The following is a 9,962-nucleotide window of genomic DNA, read 5'->3' as shown; positions in this document are numbered from 1 at the left end:
AAATTCACTGATAGAAACAGTTTTGCAAATCCCAGTCCAAATCCAGGTTAAAAGCAGCCACTTCTGAAATGGTTGTGGTGAAATGCTGCACACATTGGAGTGCTGTTACTGAATGGCATGATCCCTACTAGCCATCAGCAGCAGAGAAGCCGATCCAAAACCATTAGAGACTGTTACATAGGAAGGGTGCCAAGAAGAGCTGACAAACATGAGGTATTTAGCAGCATGTACTAAAACAGGCTGAAAGATATTTTGGAGCTTGCCCCTCATGGTTTCTAGAAAATTGCTGTTTTCCTTTGGATTAAATATAAGCATACAGTAGGCAAGAAATTATGGCAGTTTTTCACATGGCAAGGGAAACTAATAGAGCAATAAAAAGCTTGCTCAATTCAAACACTGAGTGTTAAAGCGAGCAGAGATCTCTTTCTTTTCCTGAATGATCCTTTTCAGTGCAGTTGTATAGAGCAAATGACGGGTGCTCCTTGGTAGAAACTGGTACTTGGAAAGCTACACTTTAGGCCTTTTGAAAACTACCAATTTCTGCTAGAAGACCAGTAGACACTGGAAGCCTCATCTAACCACTTCTTGCTGATAGAAAGTGGACAAGGATGGAAAATCCAGGAATATTATCTTCTCTCTGGCTGTCCCCAATGTATCCACAAGCTCCCTTACTGAGTCAGCTGTAAGCAAAGCCAAGGAAGCACTAAGGGAGGGCTTTTCAGCACACCTGCATGACCAGGGAGAAAGAGAAGCTGTTAGCTTAAGAGTGTACTAAAACTTTAGCAATCACCATCTTAATTTAAGATCTACCCTACCAGCAGAGCAATGTGTGCAGCAGAAGCCTTTTGAGGAGAACACGGAGTTGCAATAATGCAAATCTTGCCTCTTAGAACCAGTGCCTGAACTTGCAACTTCATTAACTGTATTAGTCAGATGAAGCAGCTGCGCCGTCACATCCAGGGATAACCAAAGGAATATTAAAGAAACATGAACTACCACCATCCTGAAGAAGTCAGAGTACTGATTTATGTTCCCATTTCTGTGATGTACTATGCAGTCAGAACAAAAAGCGGCCCCAAGGTCAAGTGGTAGCAAGTTGTGCAGCGAAAGCAATAGCCACAGCCCTGCCTCGACAGTGGGCACTCAATGGGACAATGAGAAGCGAGACCCACAGCTCAGCATGCAATTTTCCATGGAAGTGGGAGACAGAGAGAAGGCAGCAGATTCGGTACCTCACAGCCAGGTACCAGGTTTGCCATCGTACCGTGGCAGCCGCTGATTGAGGGGGGCCGTGCTAGGACAGCCCAAGATGTAATGAAGACTGTCATGCTCAAGGATGAGCTGGAGTTCTACCCAGCCAGTCCTAATCAGGGTGGTTTGAGTGCTGCATGATTGTTGCTAACATTAGCCTCACAACATCTCTGTGAAGAAGGCAAGTGTCATTCTCCATTCGGAAGATTGGAAACCGCAATTAAAGCAACTGCCTCAGGGAAGCAAACAGAATTAGAAATTGAATCTGGAGTCCTGCTCTGCTGATTCGCCCACGGGTTCACCTTTCAAACTTGGGAGCAGGCAAGGTAAAAGAGTCAGAGGGCACCTTTTACCTGCAGCCTGAGAGACGCTCCCTCAGACTCCAGCGATAGCTCCAGCCTAATCAAACAGGCACAAAAGAGCAAACGCTGCTTGCAAAACAAAGCGCATACCTCACTGGTCACTAGAGTGCTACAAGCTGGAATCAATGCGATGATTGTGACAGCTGAGAACAAATTCAGCTATGTTTGACAACTTCCAGAAAATATTGGCAGAGGACGGGGAGTCTGCACTGCCCAGCAGCACCTTTGTGAATTGATTAGCCATATAGCAGATGGCAAGCCTGCTGCAGACTGAGACAGCAGAAGATGGCCAGTCTGGTTGAGAAGAACTTGAAGACGACTGGGAAGAAAAAGCATATCCTTACAGTGACAGCCCAAAATTATATTTCAGAAATGTCACATGCATGGCAGATGAGGAACAGGACTGATTTTTAACATTTTCTTCAGCTATTTATTACCAGCACCTGTCTGGCTCATAAAGCAAAATTATATGGCTTAGTTTAAACCCTTCAGTTTCAGCTCTTTCCTTCACAAAAAACCCTTAATATTAAAAAATCTTTTTTTTCTTATAAAATATTCTTCTAAACAGGACTCAAGTAAGTCCTCCCAGAATCAACTGATATGTTTAAGAGAATGTTTATGCTTTCTCTGAAAGCAGGCATGCCTTGAAAGTTTAATTTTAGGAAAATATATTCTGGACAAAGAGCAAAGACTTTGCTGTCCTCCTCCTGCCACATATTTTTGGGAGGGGTTTGGCACATGTTTGGGGAAAATTCATATTTTTTAATGGTTTTAGGAAATGCCTTAGGCTATTCAGAGTCTGCCCAGCTGCTCATCAGTGGCCAGCCATGGCTGAAAGAGCAGAAACTATGGTTCAGAAAAATATGCTATCTTTGTCTGGTGCAGAACAATGCTGCTGCAGTGAAATACAATGGCCGTCTCTTATTTTCTACTAGCCCTTAGAAGGGTGGAAGCAGGGGGGGGGGGAAGATGGGAAAAAAAAAGGGAAGGATCACGGAGTTTCCTTGCAGGGCCTCTGAGCGGAGGGAGGGAACATCAGCTCTGCACTCACAGATATGCAAATCCTTCCCCAGGCCCAACAATAGCAGAAACCCTGTGGGAGGAGGAGACCATGGCACTGCTGCTCCCAAGTCCTTTGCCTGCAAAGCCCACAGGTTCCTGGCAGTTCCAGAGAACTGGAAAGCCAATGCATCATCCAGGAAGAGGAGAGCTGTAAAGCTGTGGTATCAGATTTGACTGCTCTTTGCCCATGGAGCCGTGCACCATCACCGGTCACTTTAAAGCTTACAGTTTGCCTGCCATTCAGTTCATGGGTGCAACAGCCCAGAAGATTGATGAATCCATGGTTAATGTCTCCATATTGCCCCTTAGGTTAATAAAGAACACGTATAAAAAGCTGGAACTAAAAGAAGAAAAGGCTTTCTGTGGCGAGACCCCAGTTAACAGTATTTGCATCAGCACACTCCAAGCAAATTTTCTAAATGGAGGGATGGGGGTTTTGTTTCTAATGTAACTACAACTACCAGGATTTAATGAAGTCTCTGACTTCCAGCGATCACTAATATCTAAATTTCTTAAGCAAAGACTGAGGGAGGACAAGTAACAGATTGGAAACTACCTGCACTAAGCTATTACATCATAGCTCAAATGATTAAGTTTTGATGGTTTTACCAGTGCTGACAGCAATCCATAGGACCTGGAAAAACAAAAACATCCAGTGACATGGATTTATCCCCTTCTAGAAAATATGTATTTTGCACTATAGCTCCTAATACTAGTAAGTGTGTGTTTGCTCTTTTGCATCAAATCTATTATCTAAAACTGCATGCAGACTGAGCTGGGACATTCACCCTGCATTCCAAGAGAGGTCTTTGTAAGCCCCATCGAAACTTGATCATAACAACTGTCAATCATATAATTGAATTTCCTTCACACATTCTCCTCAGAACAGCTGACTCAAGCTACTGATTAGACTTGATGCCTAAAACATCACCTGTCTATGCAGGAAGCCATCTCCCGGTCTCTCCAAGGCACCACTTGAAGCCAAAGGAGTACAACAGTTTATTGTTGTACTGCATTGTACAGCATGGAAGCAAAAGCTGTAGCCAGCACTCTTTCCCACTGAGGAGTCAGAAACATTCATGGGCTGGCACCTTTCAGGTGCCCAGAAAACAGCGTGGAGGCAGCAGGTCTGAGAGCCCTCACATATCCTGACACTTCCTGACCCCAGCCCCAATGTTAAGGATTCAGAGGTAGCGGAAACGTGAGGCGCAGAAGCAACAGAAGTCTTAAATGTCCCAAGCAGTTTTGTTCACAAAAGTCAGGGGGAAGGTTAATACAGAAAATACAATTTAATACCCCTCCCTCCCCTCAATCTTAAGCCCTTCTCAAATGAGGAAGTGCTCAGTGGCAAAGGTCCTCAACAGAAGTGTGCAATTCCAATAAGCTATACACTTTGATATTTGACATCAATACAAAACAAGAGACTGAAGCTGACTGAAAAAACCTGGGATTAGTTAAGGAATTTGTCCACTATTTCAAGAGCAACAGTTTTCAAGACTCACACTTGAACTGGTTCTCCTTTGTAGTTCCCTTATTAAAAATCATGTCTATAGTAGCCTGAGCAGATTTGTTGCTGTTCAGTCCTTTCCCTTGGCAGGGTTGCACACCACACACACAGAACAGGCTGTGTTAGCATGCAGACCACTGCTGTACTTTGACACAGGTACTTTCTTTTTGAAAGCAACACAGAAAGTAATTTATATTCCTTGATAACCCCATTAACATTTCCACGGCCATTAGGAGGTCCAGCAAAAACTGCTTGGTGGCAAACAAAAGGCTCCTCATCATGAGAGACAGAAAGGGTGCTCCAAATGTGAATCAAGTGCAGAATAGTTTCTGATCTATGCATCTTACTCACGTAAGCTTTTATTCATTTAGACACACTTTTAAAACTCCGTAAGAATCTTTGCAATAATTAACATGTAAAAACTCTGTCAAATCAAAGAAAAACCTTCATATTTTCATGTAATACATTTCTCGGACATTAGATGGCAATCCCCCCACTTCATTTTTCATACCAGGGGCCCATATCCCTTCCAAAAATCAAATGTCACCACCTTTCCAACAAGCAAAGGGTCTGTTTGGCTTCTAGGAAGCAAGGCTGTTTGGGAAGCATAGAGCATGGAGGCTCTCCGACTCCCATGGCATTTGTTCTGTTCCACAGTTCTCCAGTTTTGCCTTTTTTTTTTTTTTTTTTTTTTGAGTAGGAAAGGCAGATGAGTAATGCCATCATGGAAGATACTTGCACTAGGGGTAAGATTCACTCATTTGTCACTTGCACACCCTACATCATGAGTTGGATGTTTCCATGTCAAAAACCTATAGGCAAAAATAGAAGTTACCAGAACTTCCTCATTTTGACAGAGGAGAAAAGGACTAAGTAAAGCATTTAACAATATAATTTCTAGTCTTGCCAATTAAAAAGGGTTCTCCCAAGGGATATCATTAGTCTCTGTAAATCTCTTCTGGAAATTATAAAAATCGAACTGAAAAAAACCCCTGCTATTTGGTACCATGTGTGGAATACACACAATGGGAAGCACCTACAAACTCTTACAGTGGGAATTTTATAGGTAGAAAAAAAAATAAGGCAAGGCATTTAATAACAACATAAAAAACAGCTCAAATGAATTCAACAGAGCATGTAACACACCTGCCCAAGTCAATGTGCCTTTGCTTTCAGCCTCTTACTTTTTGCCATGGTCTACATGTGATGTTTTAGAAAGAGGCAGGAATAACACACCTCATCAACCATTCAGTGATGTCCATGCAGGGGGAATCCTTCCTGACCTTCATTAACTCCCTATGATCTATTTAAGTGGCAGTACAAGACATCCTGACATCTGTTCATTTCAACAGTGTGTGCCTGTGATTCATTCACACAAAAATCACTTCCTAAGCCTTCATTTCTCATCTACTTTCATCGTCCATGAAATATCCTTTTCAAGCCAAGTTCACCCCTTTTTATATATCCCCCTCGGGACCAAATTTCGGCCTTGCAATACTTGCCCGTTTGAGCTCTCGTGCAAATTCACAGTGTACATGAGAGTGAGGTTTGCAGCTCTCCAGCATTCCAAAAGCACAGATAATATTAGTCCTAAAGACAGGGGTCCACCCACAGCTGGCTACTGAAATAGCTAATTTTTCATGTACTCCACTGAAAATCTAACCTTTTATCCTCACTCTGGAGCTTGTTGTGTATGTGTGTGTCAAGGTGACAACACCATGAAAACAGAAGTTCCCAAATGGTACATTATCTCCAATATCAAAAGGTCACAAAAGGGTACAAATCGGTAGCTCTCCAGAAGAGACACTGGTTTTTATAAAAAGTGGGTCAGTTTTAGTTTCATGTAGGTTGTTTGACACAGTGGTTTCTGGCATCACAAGCTCTGGTCTACAGGATACCACAGAGCCTTTGTATCCCTTGCTGTCACTACAGCATTGTGTTTTTCTACCCATTAACCAAGGATAAATGACCTAGATATTGTGCCTATTAAAGCCTCATTTTTCTTTTGCCCTTTTGTTCTTTAGTGTACCACATTATCACATGCTGAACACATTTAAAGTATTCTCAGTCTCTCATGCCCCTTTGAAGGAGTAAAGTAGGGATTTTAGCGTGCATTTCTGTAGAGTTACTTAGAGTGGAAAATATGAAGGCAATTCAAGGTTTCTCTTCCTGCCTAGTCCCCTGAAGACGATCAGTTCAGCATTTACAGCCACTAATCTATAAAGAATATAGCAGGAAAATGCTATAAAAAAGCCACAAATACAAATACAGAAAGTGAACACCAGTTTGGTTGTCCCTAAACACTACATTCTATAATTACATCTCTGCATATCATGGGTCACTTTTATTAAAAGCATCATTACTACAGTTGGCAGCAATTTACATCTTATCTTACATGATAGCAGTTTCCAAAGAAAAAAAAAAATAAAAAGACATCACAACAAAGAAAAACAATACATTTACAAAGTCATGTCTGTAAACTTCAAGGCTAGTTTAGAGTTGAGGTAATGCTGTTTAGCTTTGTGGCTAAAGTAACAAAGTCCTTTAATTTAAAAAAGGTACCTGATTTTTTTCTTTTTTGTTTATACCAGTGCATTACAAGATCACGAGACGATTAAACTGTAGCTTTATCCTGTAAGAACCTTCTCCGCGGGTTAATTTCCAAAAGGTACTCTTCACATTCAACAGCTGCCTTATTATTGCTGCGTCTCAAGACAGAGACATTCACACTATCATGAAGATTGTCAGAGAGAGAGTGTGTGTGTGGGTGTGTGCGCGCACGTGAGCGGGTGAACTCCCATACAGTCAAAATGAAGCACGAGTACGATATGTATGGTAAATTTCATCTTGACCTTCACAGCAAAATTAAAAAAAAAAGGAAAAAAAAAGAAAAAAGGAAAAAAAAATTAAATATATAACTTCATCCTTCCTTTAAGCAGCACTTCCTTCTATTAGTGCCACTTGATTACAAATTGCTGCTTAATTCATAATACCAATGGTACCAAAAGAAAAAAAAAGCAGAGCATTATGTCAATTTCCTTAAAAAGACATGATCACCTCTCAAATTTCATCTCTCCTAGGGATAATAAATAATGCACTGCACAATACTTAATGACCAAGATACCTTTTGACACATCTGTATAACATGACTTGAACTTTTTTTTTTTGCTACACTATGTTACAGAACAGCTTATAAAAACTAAGTATGGACATTAACTGTGAGTGTAAACAGTAGGACTACCACTTGTCAAAAGTTTAAAACACTTTAACTGTAACTGGTACTGGTTATTCATCGTTTTCATTGTTTTCTATTTCTTCCCCCCCATCAAGTGAGTCTAATTCTTCACCCTGTGCTATTTCATCTTCTAAAACGGAGGAATCTGCAGTTTTATCAAGGCTCTCCTCTGCATCACTGCCTTCGAGATTTTCTTCATCTTTAAAGGCAGCTCCTTCAGTTTTGTCAGTAGCCTTCTCTTCATTGGAGCCCACTGCGTTCTGAAGTCCTGCTAGTGCTGGGAAACCGGGCAGAGTCAATCCTCCCAGTCCTGGAGGTAGAAACATAGATGGATAGAAGAGGCCAGGAGCCATGGTAGACAGCAGGAAAGGATTGAAGGCCAGAGGGTTTGTGGGCAATCCAGTGTTGGTGGTGGTGGTAGTGGTGGCAGTGGCGGTAGTCGCCGCAGTAGCAGCACTGACAGATCCATTCGCAGAGTCAGTAGCAGAAACAGTGTCTGTGCTTTTCTCAGAGTCTTTGTTCTCCTCTTCATTCTCATTTTTCTTCTCTTCAGCTTTTGAAGCGCCATCCTCAGTCTCTCCTTGACCGGAAGCAGTAGTGGCATTTCCAGTAGTAGCCGTGATCGGGTTATTCAACAATCCGCTTAGTCCAAACATATTGGGCAGTCCTGCCATCCCTGGCAACATCAGAGGCAACATGGCAGCCGGATTTTTAGCGTCCCCCCCAGCAGCAGCAGCTGTTGCTAGCCCTGGTGGAAAGCCCATGAGGCCTGCGAGCTGGAGAGACTGCAGGTTCTGTAGGTTCTGGAGGCTTGTGAGGTCCATTCCAGCAAACAGACTGTTCATTAGTAGTGGGTTGATTCCCGAAGTTGATGCTACAGCAGCAGCTGCTGCAGCTGCTTTGGCAATTTCACTTTTTGGCCTTCTTCCTCTTCTGCTTGCTCCTTCCTCCCTCACAACCGGTCCAGTGAGAAGACGGTCAAACATGGACTCTGGAACAAAACCCTAAAAAGAGAAGGTGAAAAAACAAGCTTTATCCTCAATTGGCTTTTTTAGCTTTCAGCAGTTAACTGATGATGATAGAAGAAACAGAAGGGATTTCAGCATACTCCAAAAGTGGTTTGTTTTTTCACCCTGGCAAATGGTGACTAGCTTAGTACTATAGTGAATGGCAGTAGAACAAGTAAAGAAAGCTGAAGGAATCAAGATCACAGATTTTTTTATATTTAAACACAACAGTAAAATAATACATGCTGAAAACTCTGTAACTTCATTAAAAAAAGCCCACCCTGATATGTTGCAGTTACTAGTTTGTATCTTCATAATTCATACTGAATTTTAGAATAGCAATATTCTATTAAATTGAATACTTGAAGAATTTTACCCTTTATTTTCAAACAAGTGTTGTAAAATAAAAGACAGAAAACCTATTCCTTTGATGCTGCCTGTTACTGAGACAGTGAAGTGTATTTCTGTTATGAATATGACAAATATTTTCTTAGTAGTTCCTAATGTACAAATACCTGTGCTTTTTAAGGATTGTTACTAATAAAAAAAAATGCTGAAGGCTGCCTTAACTGTAGCTGATTTTTTGGTGTATTTCAATCTGCAGCAGCCTTCTATCACCACTCCCTCTGAGCTGGGTAACTCCTACACAGACACCATGATTTTCTAAAAACCTAAACCTATGAGATAAAGACTTAATGATCAATTTACACAGCCTTCAACTTTTCTGTGCTATAACCTGCAGTGACGCATGGAAGAGAGTTTCACTTACAGACTGTTTAACAATGTCAGTCCAATCTGGAGCAACAGCAAACTCAGGATTTTCTTCCAGCCATCTTGGCAAGTCCTTCATTGGAGGGGCCATAGCTCCACCCATCTAATGCAAAGGACAAGGTTATGACTTTAACAAAAACGCACCAACAAAACCAAATAACTACTTATATGGACATTTTCTATTTTTCTTTCTATTTTATCTCTGAAGGACAGCAGCAAAGACTTACAGTTTATTGTGAAAAAATACTTGGAAAGCAGCTAGTGATACTTCAATTGACAAAATAATGTTTTAAAAAAAATGGTAAAGTGCTGTAGCTTAGGCAGGTCTGCTAATAAATTTTGTATCTAAGAACAAAATGTGCCATGTAGGTTCAAAAAATGAGAGTTATTCACTCAGGTGATTAAAATGAACACAACAGAAGAGCAAAGAAGGAATTAAAGGAACCAGGTGGCACAGTCCAGTAAGAAAAACTGCTGGTACCAAATTATTAAACTTTTAAAGAGAAAGCTTGGAGTAGAAAACCTGCTTTCCACATGCAAAGACATTATTAAAGACCTTGACTGAAGTAACTCAAGTTTTACCTTCTTTCCATTTCGTTTATTTACAACAGGTACCCTTTCTTCTCCTGTCAAGGTGTTTATATCCAGTTTATTAGGGTTTCGACATCTGTGTCGTTTTTGTTTCGGCTTCTGAAATGGGGAAAACAGCACATCTGCACTCTTCTAGAAAGAAGAGAAATTTATTGCTTTTCATTTCATTTCTTGAC

General features: G+C 41.1%; 1 protein-coding gene across 1 annotated transcript in view; it reads right to left on the bottom strand.

Moving 5' to 3' along the window:
- Positions 1 to 4,517: 4,517 nt before the first annotated feature.
- CHD7 (chromodomain helicase DNA binding protein 7) overlaps positions 4,518 to 9,962 on the bottom strand; it is a 91,657-nt gene continuing 86,212 nt past the window's right edge. Inside the window, exons 35-37 of the mRNA XM_066563430.1 lie at positions 9,778 to 9,918; positions 9,194 to 9,298; positions 4,518 to 8,421 (exon numbers count right to left, since the gene is read on the bottom strand). Coding sequence (XP_066419527.1) covers positions 7,468 to 8,421; positions 9,194 to 9,298; positions 9,778 to 9,918 — 1,200 coding nt within the window. The 3' untranslated portion in view covers positions 4,518 to 7,467. The remainder of the gene's footprint in view (positions 8,422 to 9,193; positions 9,299 to 9,777; positions 9,919 to 9,962) is intronic.

The sequence above is a fragment of the Molothrus aeneus genome, chromosome 1 (genome assembly GCF_037042795.1).
Source record: "Molothrus aeneus isolate 106 chromosome 1, BPBGC_Maene_1.0, whole genome shotgun sequence".
In the NCBI taxonomy this organism is placed as follows: domain Eukaryota; kingdom Metazoa; phylum Chordata; class Aves; order Passeriformes; family Icteridae; genus Molothrus; species Molothrus aeneus.
Note: the sequence above shows the minus strand (reverse complement) of the source record. Positions and strands in the feature narration are given on the sequence as shown.